We start from the raw sequence: 19936 nt of genomic DNA on the forward strand, positions 1-19936 counted from the left end.
CCAGCAACAGGATGAATGAAAGGGAGAGAGAAGGGAGGCTCCCCTCCCTTTTAAGGCATCCCACACAATACTTTGGCTTAGATATCTTCGGCAAGCACTTAGACACATGGCCTCTCCTAGCTGCCAGAGAGTTTGGGGAAATGTAGTCTTTTATCTGGTCCCTGTATGCCCAGCTAAAAACTAGGATTTTGTTCATCTGAGAGAGAATAGATATCTGATGAGAAGTAAGTAATCTCTGTCATGTCCCATTTTATAGGTGACAAAGCTGGGCTCAGAAAAGGAGGTGACTTGCCTGAGGTCACAGTGGCCTGGGAGTAGGAGAGCTGGGATCTGAACTCTGAATGTTCCCTCTTCTCCCCTCCACCACCATCACTCCCACCATTCAAGAGCCTTTGCTAAGACTCGACTACCCACAATGCTGTTTCAGAGTCTGAGTGACCCAAACAGCCACACACGGCTGATGTCCCCTAAGCCATTACTCTAGGCCAAGTCCTGCGCTTTAACTCTAGGCCTTCTTTTAACTTTCCCAACATCCCTGCCATTGTCCCCATCCTACACAGGAGAAACCAAGGCCCAGAAGGGTGTAAGATAAGTTGCCTAAGCCACCTGATTTGAGGCCCAGGCTCTTCCCATCTTGCTAGTCCAGGTTCTAGAATAGGACTGTGTCCCCCCAGTCAGCCACAGCTGAGACCAAGGCAGTTCAGCAGCCCATCAGAAGGTGGACAGTTGGAGTTTGCCCAGCACCAATCCCAGGACCTGGCATTGCCCCTGCCCTAATTCGGCTTGTGGGTAGAGCCAGGTAAGCAGAGGGAAGAAAGCTAATCCGGGCTTTGGAGTCAGCAGGCCTGGATCCCGATCCCAGCCCTGCCACCTGTGAGCTAAGGCACCCTGGGCAAGTGGCTTGATCTGAATATCACTTTCTTCATCTGTAAAATGTTGATGATTAACCCCTGTGCTTTCTGCTTGTGAGAGAGTGGCCTAGCACCTGGTCATTGTTGTTGCTAGCTGTCATCAAGTCGGCCCCTGACTCATGGCAATCCTATGCACAATGAGATTAGACAATTGTGACGCATAGGGCTTTCACGGGCTGATTTTTGGAAGTAGATCACCAGGCCTTTCCTCCTGGTCCATCTGAGTCTAGATGTTCCACAGAAACCCGTTAAGCATCACAACAGCACCCAAGCCTCCAGTGACAAACGGGTGGTGGCTATGCTTAAGGTGCATTGGCTGGGAACTGAACTTGGGTCTCCTGAGTGGAAGGCAGGAATCTACAATGAACCAAGGAAAGAATGAATGAGCAAATAAACAGTCACCACTCTAGAGTGGAGCTTTTCTCAGGTTCAAGGAAAAAATAATAATAACGTCTCCTGGGCACAGTTATTTTCCAAAATATGTTCTATCTATTGCTAGCTCCAAAGGACGTTAATCACTATTATGTGAAAAAAGCATTCTGAGGTCAAGTGAGACTAGGGCCACCATGTTCAACCAAGTTAACTGGGTTTCTTCCCTGCAGGACTCTCAGACCCTTGAATAAACCAATGTCTGCAGCAGGGGTCTAGAGCTCCATGTTTTCCAAGCTTTCTTGGCTACAGAACAACTTTTTTTCATGGAAAAATGCCACCCTAGACCACCAGTTCTCAGCCTCCCCCTTTTTCTATCCCACACCACCCTCTAAGAGCCTTGGTCCCATCAGAAAGAAATAAAGACCCTTTTTCTGGAAGAATTTTGTTTGCAGAAATTCTTTTAGTGAGGGTTATGTTCAGGCTGCTCAGAATTGCAGTGGAATCGTTGGGAGTTAATTGCATTGCTACAGGTTTAAGAGACAAACACTCAAAACAGCCATTCGTTACTAGCCGGAGATCCTAAGAGTCCTGTTGCCATACAGCGTTCCTGCTACAGACCCTGGAGAACGCAAGGACAATAATAGCAGTTGTGGTATCGTAGGCCAGCTGGTCAGCAAGAGACCCTTTGTCACGGCGGCAGGTGACAACCTCAGGTGGGCCTGGGCTCTGAGGGAGAATAAATTGTTGGCAACTGCCGTACCAGCCAAGCTGCCCTCCACCGCTGCTCAGGGGAGCTGCCTGAGGCCACTGCTCCAGGGTCCAGCCAAAACTGTGGTCAGTTGGCTCAGAGTCCTGAAGGGGCTGGAAAAGATGAAAGCCTGCTTTCCCCTCCCTCCTTCCCTCATTACCTCCCTCCTTCACTACCTCCCTCCCTCCCTTTCTTTCTTCCTTCCTTCAACAAATATTAATTAGGCACCTACTAAAAAAAAAAAAAATTTTTTTTTTTTTTTTCCTAAGCCACACACTGTTCCAGGCACTGGGAGTAAAGAATTGACTGTAAGAGAGACAAGGACTCTGCCTTCAAGAAATTGAATTTTCTTGAAGACACTGCCATTTAACAAATAAATAAACAAGATAATTTCAGATAGTGTCCGTGTTATAAAGAATATAAGGCAGGGCACAGGGCGAATGGAGGGGGCAGGATAGCCAGGGAGGGCATCTTGGAGGAGGTGACATTTGAGCCCAGACCTGAATGAAGTTACTGGCAAGATCTGGGGGAAGAAGGTTCCAGGCAGAAACACCACAGGGCCAATGACCTCAGTGTGTTTGGAATAGAAAGGGGGCCAGTGTGGATGGTGCCTGGGATTGAGAAGGCAGGTGAGGGGAAGTGGGCAGGTACTGGGCAGGTGGGCCTTGCAGACCACAGCCGAGCACCTGAGTCTTATTCCAGGTGCAGTGGGGAGTCACTGAGGGCTTTCAGCAGGGAGTGACAGTACTAGGGATGCAGCAGGATCTGAATCTGGGGCTTGGCATGGGGCTTTCAGTCTGTCCTGTGCCTGGTGACTTCTCCCCATTCCCTTTGGCTCATGGAGTCTCTGACTAGTGAAAGGTCAAAGGCTGAATGGAAGGGCTTCTCTCCTTTCTCAGAGCTCAGGGCTGTGGAGGCAAAGCTGGGTGACCCCCCACTAAACCCACACCCTCTTACCCAGAGTAAAACTTCTTGCCCTGTATGAGATCCTGGTGCCAGAAGGCCCTTAGAGACCACCTTGTTCTACCCACCCTTTCTGCCTGATGAGGAGTCAGGGGCACACAAAGGGAGGCTGCTTCCCAAAGTCCCTCTGCTAAAACAGGGTTAGACTCGAACGTGAGGGCTCACCGGGGGCAGCAGGGCCCCTGACCACCTGCCCCAGCCAAGCAGGCCCCTGGCGGCCCTCTTCCTCTCCTCTCCTCTTGGCCACAAGCCTCTTTTGTGCTTGCTCCCTGGGGTTCCATCTTCTTGCAAGGGTCACGGGGCACCGCTGACCCCATCCCCCTGCCGGCGTGCCCTGGCTGGTAATTGAAAATACCAGAACTCCCTGATGACCAACTTACAAGGAAACCTGACACCCCAGGGTGGGCGGCGGGTGGTGGGGGGGGTGGGAGAACTTCCAGCTGTTCCCTTTTCTCCACCGTTAATCCCACTGGATTCCAGGAGAAAGGCCAGCCCTGCTTGGCCCCGGCTGGACGCCTTGATCATCTTCCCAGCAAATGCCGCCTCTGCCACGCCCGGGGTTACGGGGATTACGGGATCAGAGCTGGAGTTAGCTGCCTGTAACCTAAGCCTGCCAGCTAAGCCCTCCAGGCCGGACCCCCATCGCCGTGTGGGACCTGCCTTCACCAGCAGCTGAGCTCGCGGACCCGGGCGGGCCTGGTGGGTGGTGGGTGAGCTGGCCGAGCTGGGTAGGGGTAGGTAGGTTGGCAGCAGCAGGGTGGGAGCAGGACCAGGGTGTCCTCGGAGGCCCTCTGAGGTCCCTGGCTTCCAGACCACACCGTCTGTTCTCATCAGCTGCAGACAATGGAAAGGAAAGGATATGTTGGTCCTGGGTGAGGCTGAGTTCAAATCTCAGCACCACCGTTTGTTGTGTGACCTTGGGTGAGTTATTTCACTTCTCTGTGCCTCCACGTCCTGATCTGTACAATAGGGATAATAATAATACCAGCCTCGTGAGTTAACAGATATAAAAAACAAAACAAAGCCAGTTGTCATCAAGTCGGCTCTGACTCATGGCAACCCCAGAGAAGGGGCCCAGGGCATCTCTCTTCTCATTCTGAGGCTTGAGTTTCCCCAGGAATGACCAGGGACACCTCAGTGTCCACGTCTGTTGGTGTCTTTGATCTGAAGGTGCCTCCTGAGGGCTTGGGACTGTGCTCCGTAAGATTTTCAATGGTCGATTTTCACAAGTAGCTCTCCAAAGCACTTCTGGGTGGACTTGAACCACCAACCTCTTGGTTAGCCGCTGAGTGCGTTGACTGTTCGCTGCACCCAAGGACTAACTAATGTTAAGCATTTGGAAAATGCCTGGCATAGAGTGAGCGATAAGGAAGTGTAGGTGTTAGCTAAGGAGCCCTGGTGGTGCAATGGTTAAGCACTCAGCTGCTAACAGAAAGGTTGTTGGCTCAAACCCATCGAGCAGCTCTGCAGGAGGAAGGCCTGGCAGTCTGCTTCCATAAAGATTACAGCCTAGAAACTGAGGTTTCTGGGGGCAGTTCTACTCTGTCACACGGGGTCGCTATGAGTTGGAATCATCTCAAAGATACCCAGCTGCAGCAGGTGTTAGCTGCCGTGGGCTCTCCTGTTTGCTGGGTGTCCTGGGGCACACAGGGGTTGCCAAGGTGACCAGCTTGATGCCATGCTCATGTTGTGATTGAGGAGCAGGCTTCCACTCCTCTAAGTTTTCCAACACCCAGGGCCAAGTGGTCTGGCCCCACCTGCCTTGGCAGCCTCATCCTTGCCCTTCCCTTATAAGGGCCGTGCTCTCTCACCACGCGGAACTACTGGTACCGTCGTTTCAAGACTCTGAGCTAGAGGGCTCTGTAGGAATAGTTAAGCCTGGGCAGATGAGATGGGCAATGAGTGGAAAATATACTAACCAGGGCTCAGCAGGTCTGGGCTCTAGTCCCGGCCCCACCACTGCCTGCTGTGTGACCTTGGACATGTCACTTCCCTGCTCTGGCTTCCAAATCCCCTGCTCCTCAAAGTGTGGTCCTTAGACCAGCAGCATCAGCATCACCTGGGAGCTTGATAGGAATGCAGATTCTGAGGCCACACCCCGGGCCAGCTGACTCAGAATCTCAGGGCAGGGGTCCAGCATGCCATGAACTTACTGTGTGATCTTGGGCTGGTCACATGCCCTCTCTGGACCTCGGTTTCCACATCTGTAAAATAAGGAAATTGGACTAACTTATTCAGAGAGTCCTTCTAGTGCTAAACACAGCCTCCCCTGGCTTCTGTCTCTTTCCCCCAACCACCCTCCATAACAGCACTGACAGCATATTTTTATTTGTGGGTGGTTAGTTTTATGCACTGCTATATTCTCTAGCACATGGTAGGCACTGAATACAAATTTCTTGAATGAATGATGAATGAATCTCCCCACCCTTCCATGCTCTTCTCTGCTTCCCTTCCCCAGAGCTGCCGTCACCATGTCTAGGGTCTGTCTGTCACTGATGTAGACTGTGAGCTCTCCGAGAGAATGAGTGGCACCTAGCACAGTATCTAGTCTACCCCACTGGGGCCAGGCCCAGAGAAGGGGCCCAGTGATGTGATCCCCAGGGATGGTGGGAGCTGTCGGGGTCTTTGACCTGAGGGTGCCCATAAGAGCTCGGTAGCAGCATCAGTGGCCCTGGGTGAGCCCCGCTGTCCCCTACCTGGACCCAGGCATCTGGAGGGACCCAGGCTGGCTGTGTGGCCTTGGCCATATGGCTTTCCCTCTCTGGGTCCCCAGCTCCCCATCTGAGGTCAAGCTGGAAGCTGCACCTCTGTGTCCCCCTTTGATTCCTGACCCCTGACCTCTGACCTCTGGCTTCTCTTCCAGCTCCGTCGGCTGTGTCCATCATGCACCAGGTGAGTCGCACCGTGGACAGCATCACCCTGTCGTGGTCCCAGCCTGACCAGCCCAATGGTGTGATCCTGGACTACGAGCTACAGTACTATGAGAAGGTAGCTGAGATCCGGTGGGCCTCCTGCCACCTCCATGACCCCCTCCCCCCTCCCCAGAAGAGCCTCGCCGGTGCAGCAGAAAGAGCTCCTGCCTCTGGTAGACTCGGGCAGGTGCCCAGACCCCTCCGAGCCTCGATTTTCTGGCCTGGGGGGATCCGGCCAGCGACCTTGGTAAAACACAACAGTCATAGCCCTTTACCCACCCAGACCCCCAATCTTGACTTTTCCTTTCGTGGGCCTGATGTTAGAACTGGTTTTCCAAAAAGCTGTGTTTATTAAGTGGTAATTAGCCATTCGCTCGTTCTTACTAAGCAGAGATTTGAAACTGCTCAAGAAAGCTTCCACACGGAGTGAGAGCTGAAACTTTTCCCCCACCCCGCCCCTGCGTTGCTTTAATTCCAGCTAAAACACTTGTTTTCACTTGCCTGAGTGGCCTTTGTATGGGGAGAGATGATTTCTGTTTGAGCTTTTAAATCAGACCCTTAATGCTCCCTTCAGGTACCTGTAGGACCCAGAGATCCAGGTTAGAAGCCACGTGTAGTAGAAGGGGCATTGAACTAGGCATGAGATCCCATAGGTTCAAATCCCAGCTCTGTCCTTAACCAGCTGTGTGACCTTGGGCAGGTGTCTTTCACCTCTCTTGTGTGGGGGTTGTGCAGGTCAGGGAGAGAAGGCACATAAAGCACCCAGCACAGCGCTCTCAGCAGAGGTGAGTTTGCCTTCCTTTCCTCCCCATCTGCCTTGCCTGCTGCACGGTGGGCAAGTTCTACATGTATGTAAGGCCAGGTGCGTGCAGCACATCTGAATGGGGCCTACACATAGGGGCCAGGAAGGCAGACAGGCTAGCTGGCCACCCACATGGCTGGAGATTAGAGGCCCAGGAAACATCTCTTCTGTATGGTGACTTCTATTACCTGCTACTGAGGTATCAAACAGCCCCAAAGGCTGCAAGGGCCCTGGGAAAAGAAGTTACCTAGGCTTCAGTTTAGACTAAGGTGTGAATGACTGATAGGAAACCCCTTCAGTTAAGGGCAAGCCTGGGGACCTGAAATGAATGGAAAGGCTCATCCTAAAGGCTGAGAGAAGATAGATGGGGACAGTTACAGCCAGCTCTGCAGGAGCCCCCCTCTCGGAGGCCCAGCCTAGCCCTTCCACACTGTTAGCTGCTGAATCAGCCAACCCTGGTGAGTCTCAGGGGTTCGACAGATACGTATCCAGCCTTATAACAGGTTTATAATTGCCTGTTTACTTGCTCATCCCCTCCTCCAGGGACCACATCTGTCCTGTTCACCTCCCTCTTCCCGCACCCTGGGTCTGGCACCAAGGAGGCACTCGATAGATACTGGTGGAATGAATAAGAAATGAGCCCCTTCCCACGGTCTGTGCTCCGGCCACCGCAGCCCACCAGAAAGCCCCTGAACGTGCCCTGGGCCTTCACGCTCCCTGGCCCCCACTGGTACTTTCTTCTCCAGCCTCCCCCTCATCTCCACCATCAGAATCTTCAGGGCGCACCAAAATGTCACCTCCTACCGGGAGTGAATGTCTTCTTCCCTGGGACTGTGCTCCCTTCATACATCACTGAAGAGGCTGAGAGCAGTGAATGAGTGAACTGTATTAATGAATGAAAGGGAGAAGCAAGTGTGGAGCCTGTGAATGAAAAGGAGCCAGCGGGGTAGCTGGATGCCTGCATGGACAGAGAGATGGATTCCTCCCACCTAGACCTCTCCCCAGCCCTCACCTCCGTCTCGCTGGCCTCAACTCATCCTTTCAGATCTCAGCTTCAACATCACTTCCTCAGGGACGCCCTCTCTTGCTCCCAGCACAGGGCAGGGCCCTTATTTACCCACTCATCTTACCCAGCCTTTGTCCATAGCATTTATTGTAATTACAATTCTTTGAATGTTACTGAGTAATTAGGTATTTGCTATCTCTTTGGAGCTAGACAGTAAGTCCCTCGAGGGCAGAGACTTTGGCGTTATCTCTCCTGTGGCTCCCACCCCCAGTGCCTGGCATGTGGTAGGTGCTCAGGAAGTAGCTCTTGGATCACTGGGCGTGTGACCACCTGAGGGCCAGAGCAGCCAGGGCTGATGGGAGGAAAGCAACCCCATCCCTCGCTGGGCCCAGAGGGCTGCCAAGGAGCCAGGGTCCTGGGCAGCCAGACCAGGTGCTCCCCAGCCCAGAGTGCCCCAGCATCTCCATGCCCCCTAGCAGGGACAGCACAGCTTAGCAACTCCAAATTCAAAAAGGGGGGGAAAAAAAAAAAAAAGCTAATTAAGAAGCTTTATGATTAAATGAAACTGAAAGTGTTTGTCCCCAAAGACTGGAGCGGAAATGAGGAATCCCGGCGTGGATCCTGCCTGTGACCTATTTCTCACTGTGAAGGGTGGGGCTGGGCAGGCAGATGGAGGTGTGAACTGGAAGGCAGTTCTGTCCTACTTTCTGCCACTGCCCAAGCATCCCCACCTCTGCAACTGCCGCAGTTACCACCTGCTCACATTTCACGAGCGCTCACTATGTGCTAAGCACATCACCTCCATTATCTCATTCATCTTTGCAGAAGCGCTGTTCACCCCATTGGACAGGAGGGGAAACTGAGGCACAGAGAGGCTGCTTAACTTGCTCAAATTCATCCTTGAAGTAGTACTATTCACCCCATTGGACAGCAAGGGAAACTGAGTCACATGGAGGTTATGTAGCTTGTCTAAGAGCACCCAGCTGGCCAGGATTTGGACCCCTGTCCTCTACCTTCACCTGGCTCTCCTGCCTCCGAGTTTTCTGCCAGGGATGCTTTAGGATGACAGTTAAGGGGGTGGGGTAGGACCAGCTCCTGCCACAAAGGATTTTAGCCACAAATGGCAAGAGAGGGCCAGGGCCGAAAGTAGAGCGGCTGTGATGAGATGTGGCCCCGCTTCTGTCAGTCCCCCATCCCAGGGCCTGGGGTGCAGAGAGAGGCAGTTTGGGAGGTGGATACTGGATCATTCAACCTCCATTGGCTCCAACTTTGGGCCAGGCCCTGGGCTGAGTCCCAGGAATAACCAGACTGCCTCGGGGACTCCACAGACAGGCACAGACATAACTAGCCATGAGAACTGTGCTACGAGCCACAGGAGGGCCAGCAAGGGTCATGTGGGGGGCACCAAGGAGGGGCCCAATAATCCTGGCATGGGTGAGGGGAAGCCTTCATCCAGGTAATATTTGAATTGAGCCTTGAAAGATACTAGGAGTTCACCAGACAGACAAGTGATGAGAGCCAAGTTATTCCACGTGTCAGAAACAGCATGTGCAAAGGCCCTGGGGCAGAAATGTGCTGGCTGTGTTCGTAAAATAGCGAGAAGGCAAGTTTGGCAGGAGCAACATGAACAACGGGGAGAGCAGCAGGAGAGGAAGTTGGAGAGGGAAGCAGGGCCAGGTTGTGATGGGGCTTCCAGGCCTTGGGAGTCTGGATTGGATTTAAGATACAACAGGAAGCCATTGGAGGGTCCTGGGCAGAGGAACGATGTGATCTGACTCAGATTGCTTTAAAGATCTTTGTAGCTTCCTGTGGGAGAATAGACTGCACGGAGAGCATGAGGGACACAGGGGACCCTGCACAGACTCTCATGGGACAGCACGTGGGAAATGTTGGTGGTATGGACTAGGGTGCTGGCAGCAGAGGTGGCGAGAAGCTGACCTGACAGATTCAGACAGTATTTGAGGCTCAGGACCAGGGAAGAGCGAAGGACAACTCCCAGTGGATGATGCTGCCTGTTCCTGCGGTGGGTGTGGGTTTGTGTTTGCAGGTGTAGGTGTGGTGCTTGGAGCTAGGGGTGTGGCTGAGAGCAGGCAGAAGAGTAAGCAGAGGGAAAACAGGAGCAGAAGAGGATAGAATCCAGGAGAACGTCAAGATCTAAGGAAAGGAAGAAAGAGGAGTTGATAAAAGTGTCAGAGGAGGCACTGGCAGAGGGGTAGGAGGAGAACTGAGAGCAGCTTCTGTCCCTGACTCTCCAGCTATCACCTCTACCTTCCAGGGTCAGCCGCGCCGTTGGGGAAGGCCAGCCAGGCTGCAGGTGATAAGATTCATTTCGAGAAGCCTGTACCCAGTTATTACCTAACACCTCGGAATCCCCCTGGTGCCTGCCATTGATTTCTTTAATGAATGCTCCAGAACTTTCCAGGTAGAGAGGTTGGCTACGAGGCCCCACGGACCCGTGTGGGCCCCATCCGCACCTTCCTGCTCCTTTCTGTCTTTAGAAAGGGCATTTTTGGAACCTTTGGAGCAGGGCTCTTTCCATTTGCCCTTTCTCCAGCTCCACTGGGATTTTCCAGCCTGCCTGGAGCCCTGAGCTGACAACCACTTTGCCAGCAGGTTTCTGGATGCCACCGACGAATGGTGCTTGCCTCACTACAGACCCAAGGCTAGCTGTTCTCACCCATTCCTGGGAGAGGTGGCTTCCTTAGGCAGCTGCCCCAAAGCACACAGGTTCCCACTTTCCTTGGCTGTCCAAGAGCTCAAGGGGAAGAGTTATTTGTAAGGCCACTTGTGGTAGATGAACCCTTGTATTCCACAGCGATTTATGTGTCTATTCAACAGGTATTTCTGCCAGGCAGAAGTAAAAGGGAAGGGCATTACAAGCAGAGGGAACAGCATGAACGGAAGTTTGGGCAGGGTGGGGAGTGGAGGACCAGGAAAGCCCAGCCTGCATTCAGGTTGTTGCCCAGTTGCAGCCGAGCCGATTCCGACTCAGGGCGACCCCATGTGTTTCGGAGTAGAACTGCTCTTCATGGGTTTTCAATGGCTCTGATCTTTTGAAAGTAGATCGCCAGGCCTGTCTTCTGAAGTGCCTCTGAGTGGATTCGAACCACCAGCCTCTCAGTTAGCAGCTAAGCCTTAACCATTTATACCACCCAGGGACTCTGGGAGGAGTCGATTCACTCATGCATTCACCTTGGCAATCATTCATTCATTCAATGAACATGGTGAGAGCTTACTCTACAGTGGTGTTAATGATAATGATGATGATGGTCTCATGGTCGTCGAGTCAATTCCAACTCATAAAAAGAAGCCCTGGTGGCACAGTGGTTAAAGTGCTCAGCCGCCAACCCAAAGGTTGGAGATTCAAACCCACCAGCCATTCCGAGGGAGAAAGATGTGGCAATCTGTTTCCGTAAAGATTTACCTTGGAAACCCTATGGGACAGTTCTGTTCTGTCTATAGGGTTGCTGTGAGTCAGAAATTGACCCGACGGCAGTGGGTTTGGTTTTTATGATGTTGATAAAAAAATCAATAAAAAAAAATAGCTAACATTAATTAATCCTTATATGTGCCAAGGACAGTGCTAAAAGCTTTACCCATGTTTTCCTATTGAATCCCCACAACCACCCTGTACGGTAGGTATTGTTGAGAAAACCAAGGCTCTGAGGGCTTAATGAAACACCTAGTGCCTCCCAGATCCTAAGCTTCTGGGTAAGGACTCAAACTAAGGACTAGTTGATTTCATGTTGATGTTGTGTGCTGTCGAGTCATTTTGAATCGTAGTGACCCTATAGGACAGAGTAGAACTGCCCCCATAGGGTTTCCTAGGCTGTAATCCTTATGGTAACAGATCACCAGGTCTTTTCTCCTGCGGAGCCACTGGGTGGGCTCGAACCTTCGACCTTTTGGTTAGCAGCCAAGCACTTAACCATTGCATCACTAGGGCTCCTTACTGATTTCATACCACCTTCTAAATGTCTTCCCATATCCCATTGGTGCTTAATCGCTGTTCAGATAGCCTGTACTTCAGACAGAGGAAAGAAGTGAATTGACTCTTCTTGAGCAACTCCTACATGCCAAATTATATCTTCACAACAACCCTGAAAAATTTACATTTACTGTTCCATTTTCCAGAATAGGAAACCGTGGCTCAGAGAAATAAAAGTTCTTTCCCAAAGCCATACTGCAATTAAGTAGAAAAACTGGCTTTTGAAACAACTCCCGCTCTGTCCCCTGTACTGTCCTTTGGGCCTGGCTTTAGAGGAGACATCTGCTCAGGTTGGTTCCTCACTCTTCAGAGGCACCGTGGCACCGACATGAAACCTCCCATCTCCTCCTATAATCAGAGAGCTTGAAGCCTCTAACATTGCTTGGTGGGCACCCACCCAGTCTGTGGAATCACATCCCTCTCAAGCCCGAGCTAACTCCACATTGGACAACGACACCTAGTGTCCATGTCTGGTACTGCAGCCCACGTTTTATAGTTTTTTTTTTTTTTTTTTTAATAGTTTGATACTCATTCAGGAGCCCTGGTGGAACAGTGGTTAAGAGCTCAACTGCTAACAGAAAGGTCGATGGCTGGAACCCACCAATCACTCCATGGGAGAAAGATGTAAGCAGTCTGTTTTCGTAAAGATTACAGCTTTGGGAACCATATAGTGTCCCATAGGGTAACTACCCCTCGAAGGCATCAGGTTTAGTGTTTATTCATAGGTTGCGTCAATAGTCAGTAACACCTACTGTATGCAGAGTCTGGGGGCCCTGAGATGAAGGAGACATGGTCCCTGCTTCCGGGGAGCCCACAGTCCTTAAAGAAGACCCAAGTGTTTATCAGAACAACCGGTGGTGGAGGAGCCAATGGGCCTGCAACCTGTGGCTAGGACATCTGGGGTGTGACCCAGAAGGGGCTGAGTCTTGATCAGCGAGTAGGGAATTGTGAGGCAGATGAGGAAAGGGCATTTCAGACAGCAGCAACAGCCCTTGCAAGTGCTCAGAGGGTCCAGGGAAGGTAGGGTTGCCAGACAAAATACAGGTTGTTAGCCGCTGTCAGGTCCACTCATGGTGACCCCATGCACAGTGGAACAGAATGTTGCCCGGCCCTGCACCATCCCCACCACTGGTGGCCGATCAGACTATTGTGATCTGTAGGGTTTTCATTAGCTGATTCCCGGTGGTAGATTTCCAGGTCTTTCTTCTAGTCTTAGCCTGGAAGCTCCACTGCAACCTGTTCAGCATCATAGCAACACACAAGCCTCCACTGACAGACGGTGGTGGCCGCACATGAAGTGCATTGGCCAGGAATCGAACCCAGGTCTCCCACATGGAAGGCAAGAATTCTACCACTGAGCTAAAATATAGGACATAAGGTTAAGTTTGCATTTCAAATAAACAACACATAATTTTTTACTGTAAGCATCTCCCAAATATTGTATGGGACATACTTATTATTGAAAAATTATTTGTTGTTTATCCAAAATGCAAATTTAACCTTGTGTCCTGTATTCTTACTTGCTGAGTCTGTCTTGGAACAAGTACAGCCAGAATGCTCCTTAGAAGCAAGGATCATGAGACTTTGTCTCACATACTTTGGACATGTTGTCAGGAGGGACCAGTCCCTGGAGAAGGACGTCATGCTTGGTAAAGTGGAGGGTCAGCAAAGAGAGGAAGACCCTCAACAAGACGGATTGACAGCATGGCTACAACAACGGGCTCAAGCACAACAAGGATTGTGAGGATGGTGCAGGACCAGCAGCGTTTCATTCTGTTGTACATAGGGTCGCTATGAGCCGGAACTGACTCAACAGCACCTAACAACAACAAAATCTAGTAGCCCTACCAGGGAAGGGGAAAGTAGTTGGGTACGGCCAGAACCAAGAGAGTACTGGGGACGTGGCCGGAGAGACTGGCAAAGGGTAGTCTTAAAGGGTCTCAAATGCCAGGCTAAGGAGTATGGCCTTCACCTTATGAGCACTGAGGAAGACCTCTGTGGGCAGGACCCTGTGCTCAGTAAAAAATAATTTTAAAAAATTTTAAAACCCACTGTCAAGTCGATTCTGACGCATAGCAACCCTCTAGGACAGAGTAGAACTGCCCCATAAGGTTTCCAAGGCTATAATCTTTAGGGAAGCAGACTGTAACATCTTTCTCTCATAGAGCAGCTGGAGGATTTGAACTGCCTACCTTTCAGTTAGCAGCCAAGCACTTAACCACTACGCTACCAGGGCTCCTTCTGTGCTTGGTACCAAAAAAAAAAAAATCCAAACCCGTTGCCGTCAAGTCAAGTCAATTCCAACTCATAGTGACCCTATAGGACAGAGTAGAACTGCCCCCATAGGGTTTCCAAGGAGTGGCTGGTAGATTCGAACTGCTGACCTTTTGGTTAGTAGCGGTAGCTTGCCATAGCTCTTAACCGCTGGGCCACCAGGGCTCTGTGCTTGGTATGAGAGGGGAAAAAAAACATCAAGTTCAGGAAGATGAACCTGGGCCCAGGGCAAGAGGGTGCGGCAGAAATCTCATTCTATGGCACCTACAGCAAGTGCTCCAGGGCTCAGGGGAGGGAGAGGTATATCTGGCTGGGAGGTCAAGGAGGCTTCCTGGAGGATAGGGCAGGTGATCTGGCTCAGAGAGGCTTCCTATCTGCGTCTACCCCACAGGAGCCCATCCGGCCTTCCCCTGCTATGGGGTAAGGAAGGAGGCCCTCACAGGATAGCCCCTTCTCTAACCCTATGCCGCCAGGTACGCTAACCAAGCTGTCTGTCAGCTCCCTGCCTTTGTACCTACCGCTCCTTCTGCGAGGAATGCCCTTCTCCCGTCTCGGCCTTTTGTTTGTTCATATCCCTCTCCAGTGCTCCCCACTCTCCAGGGAACTTTTCTGACTTCATCTGATACCTCCCCACATCCAGGCAGGGTTACATGCCCCTCAGCTGCTTGTGCTTACCCTACCAGTATAAGCATTTTGTTGTTGTTGGGTACTGTTCAGTCAATTTTGAGTCATAGCAACCCCACGTGACAGAGTCAAACTGCCCCCTAGGGTCCTCTTGGCTATAATCTTTATGGAAGCATACCAGCGGGTTTGTTTCCCTGTGAAGCTGCTGGGTGGGTTCAAACAGCCAACCTTTCTGTTAGCAGTCGAGCACTTAACCATTTGTGCCAGCAGGGCAAGCATTTTATGCGTATAATTCATTTTATCCTCTAAACAACCCTTTGACGTAGCTACCGTTATTATCCCCATTTTACAGTTAAAGAAAAGGAGGCACAGAGAGGTTAAGGAACTCACCCAAGGTCACAAAGGTGATAAGTAGTAGAGCCGGAATTTGAACCCAAGAAGTCTGACTCCAGTCTGTGACCTTAATGTTTACACTCTAATGCCTATGATAACATGGCTGACTCTGAACTTTAATCGGAGGGTTTTCAGGGGCTCTATGCACCCCATAATGTGTACATGATGGGCATGGACAATCAGGTATGCAGTTTTCTGGATAAGGGTGCACAGCTTTTCATCACTTTCTCAGATCTGTTCATGATTTTCAAAGGGCTGAGATCCCCAGTCTGTTTGCTTTTCTGGACTGAGCTCTTAGAGGCCAGGGCCTGTGCTTTAGCCCCTGCTGGGTCCCCAGTGCCCAGCCCGGGGCCCTGCACAGAGAGGGCATTTTGAGAAGACTTTCCAGGTGTCTGACAGATGCCTGAATGAGCATCATCTAGGGCAGTCAGCATCGGTGTCCGACTCAACCACAAATCCACTCCCACTGCAGCAGCTGGATCTTTGTCTGGCTCCAGACTCTCAGTGGCGCCCTGCCCAGTGCCCAGGAGGTCAGATAGGCCTCTGCATCTCAAGGGAGGAAACATCAGGTCCTGGGAACCCAAAGGCATGGACACCAGAGGGGGCTTCATGCAGAAGACTAGTTCTGAGTCCCAGAACAACCACCAACTCATATGTGTGACCTTGAGCATTATTTTTCCTCTCTGGGCCTCAGTCCTTGCCTTACCCAAGTGTGCTGAGTCTGAATGGGATTTCTTCCGATTAACTCATCAAAGCGTGGGGTACCGAGGGGGACGCAGAAGTGAATAAGGTGGGCCCTCTCCCTGCCATCTCCAAGAACTCAAAGTCTAGTCTTCAGGGTCCGCACACAGTAGGCGCTCAGTACTTGCACATTAGTCAGCTATTGTTGAGATGCTGCTGCAAAATAAATAGCCCCCAAATTCCAACGGCTCATAACAAGTGGTTATTTTTCCTGCTCATTGGTTCTATGTCTGTGGTCAACTGGAGTGGCCCTGGTTCAGCCTAGGAGTTGGGTCAAGGCCTTCTCCACATGTCTCTCATTCTGGAACAAGATGTTACCAAGGGCAAGCCCTCCTCATGGCAGATGGCAGAAGCACAAGAAGCCAAGCTAAACCAGCAAGCACATGTAATGCCTCTGCTTACATCATGCCCGCTAGAATGTTCCAATGACCAAAGCAAGCACATGGACAAATCCAGCATCCATGAGGCAGAGAAATAGACTCCATCTGCTTTTGTGGGAAGTGCTACAAAGTCACATGGCAAAAGGCGTGGGTGTGTGATGCTATTACAGGGAGGGAGTGAAGAGAGAACCATAGATGCCAATGACCAGACCCACCCCAGGGTAGCAGGAGTGGGCAGTTATCTCTGGGCCCACAGTGGGCAACAACCTCGCTAACTGTCTTCTCTGTTCCCTGGCAGGAGCTCAGTGAGTACAACGCCACAGCCATAAAAAGCCCCACCAACACGGTCACTGTGCAGGGCCTCAAAGCCGGCGCCATCTATGTCTTCCAGGTGCGGGCACGCACCGTGGCAGGCTACGGGCGCTACAGCGGCAAGATGTACTTCCAGACCATGACAGAAGGTGAGTGGGGTCTGGAGGGCAAGAGGAAGGCAAAGACTCTGCAAACAGAACAAACTCAAGGGCCATGGTTCCTGTGAAGTGCCTTTGCGAAAATTCAAAAAAGCACCCTCCTCTTCCAGATGTCAACCATCCCTCTCTCCTGGTTGGGGACCTATGTGCAGTGTACGAATTGCACAACCATATATAGAATCCCTGTTTCTATGGCCCTGAAAGGATGCAGACTCCTCCATTACCACCATGTTAGCCAAGCCATTTCCTCTCCCAGGACTCTTGGGAGCTTAGTCCTAATGTCCATTCCCTTGCCCATATTTTTCTAAAGCATTGTATTCAGTTTAAGGGACTAAACCTATTTTATTCATACACTACTCCAATGAGTATAGTTAGATTGAGAAGAATTCTGAAGCCACATGACTGTTCAGCAAGGAGTGCTGGGATTGATTAGCAATGTCCGCCCTGGACAAGAGAGTGGGAAATTACAACACCTGTGCTGTGTGTCTCCCAGTTGGAGATCACATGGTCTCTAAGCACCCTTCCTGCTCAAATGACCTGTGAAGAGCACACGGTGAAGTGTGGGCTCTGCAGCCAACAAATGGCGCTTCCTCTGCTGAGTCAGCTGCTAGGTACGTGGCCCTGAGCAAAGCACCTTACCTCTCTGAGTCTCTGTTTTCTCAGCTACGAATGAGTGATAACAGCTATCTCATTATTGTCATCATCATCATCATTATCAAGCTAGAGTAAGGATTAGGGATAAATGTACAGGACCTAGCACAGGGTCAGCACTAGGTCCAACACATAGTTAACCAAAAACCAAATTTGTTTCCATAGGATCTATTCCGACTCACAGCAACCATGTAGGACAGAGTAGAATTGCCCCATAGGGTTTCCGAGGAGTGGCTGGTGGATTTGACCTACCAACCTTTTGGTTAGTAGCCTAGCTCTTAACCACTGCACCACCTAGTAGCAAAGGCCATCTTCGTAGTCAGTCTGAGTCTGGGAGCCCTTCCTCGAGCAGCCAAGCTCTGGGGCAGCCCACAGCCTCGGGTACGACCAGGCTTCAGCATCACTTCTCAGCATCTGATTTAGCAGCTGGGCTTAGGCTTCAGCCTTTGCCTGGTTAAGCATTTCAGAGGCTCTGTTGTTGTTGTTGTTGTTGTTAGTTGTCATCAAGTTGATTCCAACTCATGACAACCCCATGTATGCAGAGTTAGAACTGCACCATAGGGTTTTCAAAGCTGTGACCTTTCAGAAGCAGATCACCAGGCCTGTCTTCCAAGACACTTCTGGGTGGGTTTGAACTGCCAACCTTTTGGCTAGTAGTCAAGTGCTTAGCCATTTGCTCCACCCAGGAACTCTTTCGGAGACTCTAAACCCGTAAAACCAAACCCATTGCCACTGAGTCAATTCCAACTCACAGAGACCTTATAGGACAGGGTAGAACTGTCCCATAGGGTTTCCAAGGCTGTAATCTTTATGGAAGCAGACTGCCACATATTTCTCCCGAGGAACAGCCGGTGGGTTTGAACTGCTGACCTTTCAATTAGCAGCTGAGAGCTTAACCGTTGTGCTACCAGGGCTCCTCTTCAGAGGCTCTAAACCAAAAAAAACTGGACCCGTTGCCGTCAAGTCAATTCCGACTCATAGCAACCCTACAGGACAGAGTAGAACTGCCCCATAGAGTTTCCAGGGAGAGCCTGGTGGATTCAAACTGCTGACCTTTTGGTTAGTAACCACAGCTCTTAACCACTACGCCACCAGAGTTTCCATCAGAGGCTCTAGGAACCCTGAATTCTCATCTCATCACAGAAACCCTCTCTTATGGCCCCACTCCTCTGTCACCTGCCCTGTCGAACACCCCGTTCCTCATGGCCAGCATTTGTCAGCTCTCTAAGCCCTCTTCCATGTTGGATGAGTGTCACTGACCTGAGGATGGGGACCTGGCCCAAGTGTCTTTATTAATTCAACAAACACGTGCTGGGGCCCTGCCATGTGCCAGGTCGTGTGCAGGAATGAAGGCCTCAGAGCTGGCCTAGTCCCTGACCTCACCAAGCTCCTGTCCTGGTCCAGGAGGCAGATAAGACGTAATAACAATAGTATTAAACATGATGATGGTGTTGATGGCCAGTGCCAGGCTCTCTGCCAAATGCATCGGCATCTTACACATTGTCTCATTACACCCATAAGCCTTGAGTAAAGCAGGCCTGGATTCAAATCCTGGCTTTGGCTGCTTCTTAACTGCATGACTTCCGGTAAGTTGCAGGCTCTCTAAGCCTCGGTGACCTAGTCTGTGAAATGGAGTAATCAGAAGAGGTTCTGAGACTCAAACAAAACTCGTAACATACTTAGCACAGTGACTGAAATGTAAAAGCACTCAATAACAATAACCCAAAACCAAAAAACCATTGCCACCCGAGTCGAGTTTGTCTTTATTGAACACTTGCTCTGTGGCATGCATTGTTCTAAATGCTTTACACAAGAATCCTATGAGATGAGAACTATTATTCTCCCCATTTTAGAGATGAAGAAACTGAGACAGAGAGAGGTTAAGTCACTTGCCAGAGATCACACAGCCAGCAACTGATTCAGTCAGGATTCAAACCCAGGGAGTCTGGCTCCAGGGTCCATAATTTTAACTGCCTCTTTGTGTCAGGTGTTATTGTTGTTTTTCATGTCAACACTGAGATGTCGGTATGATTACTACCCCCACCTTAGAGATGAGATATGAGGGTTGGAGTAGTTCAGGGACTTGCCTGAGGTCATTTGTAAGTGACATAACTCTGCAAGGGCATATGACAGGTGCTCTGTCAGGAGCCGGAACAGAGCCTGGGGATCCCAAGAGACCTGGTGGGGTGGGAGGGATTCAATTTGAGAGAGTAAACCTACACTAACTACTCCAAAGAGTGTAGCTGGATTGAGAAGAGTTTTGAAGACACATGAGTTCGGCAGGATGGAGTGCTGTGATGGATTAGCAATGTCTGCCCAGTTGGGTGGGAGAAGGTTGAGCAGGCCTCCCAGACTCAGGCTGAGGACACCCGCTGTGCTTTCTCCCCAGCCGAATACCAGACAAGCATCCAGGAGAAGCTGCCACTCATCATCGGCTCCTCGGCTGCCGGCCTGGTCTTCCTCATCGCTGTAGTCGTCATAGCCATCGTGTGTAACAGGTGGGTGGACATCCCCCAGCCCATCCAGCTGGCTGACCAAGCTGCATTCTGTCCACCCATTCAGCTATTCCAGGGTCCCATCCTTCAGTGTTCATGAACAGAGGGGATACACCCATAATTCCCAGGGGCGGGTGGGGACTCAGGTAGGCCTGGTTACCTTCAAGTGGCCTCCCACTGCCTAAATGCCCACCTTTAGCTGCCCA

At 51.0% G+C, this 19936-nt stretch overlaps 1 protein-coding gene across 2 annotated transcripts in view; it reads left to right on the forward strand.

Moving 5' to 3' along the window:
- EPHB2 (EPH receptor B2) overlaps positions 1 to 19936 on the forward strand; it is a 228142-nt gene that overhangs the window by 187460 nt on the left and 20746 nt on the right. For both annotated transcript variants that reach the window (XM_049878222.1, XM_049878223.1), the window contains exons 6-8: positions 5858 to 5982; positions 16413 to 16575; positions 19625 to 19733. In XM_049878222.1, the coding sequence (XP_049734179.1) occupies positions 5858 to 5982; positions 16413 to 16575; positions 19625 to 19733 (397 nt within the window). The remainder of the gene's footprint in view (positions 1 to 5857; positions 5983 to 16412; positions 16576 to 19624; positions 19734 to 19936) is intronic.

Source organism: Elephas maximus, chromosome 3 (assembly GCF_024166365.1).
Source record: "Elephas maximus indicus isolate mEleMax1 chromosome 3, mEleMax1 primary haplotype, whole genome shotgun sequence".
Lineage (NCBI taxonomy): Eukaryota > Metazoa > Chordata > Mammalia > Proboscidea > Elephantidae > Elephas > Elephas maximus.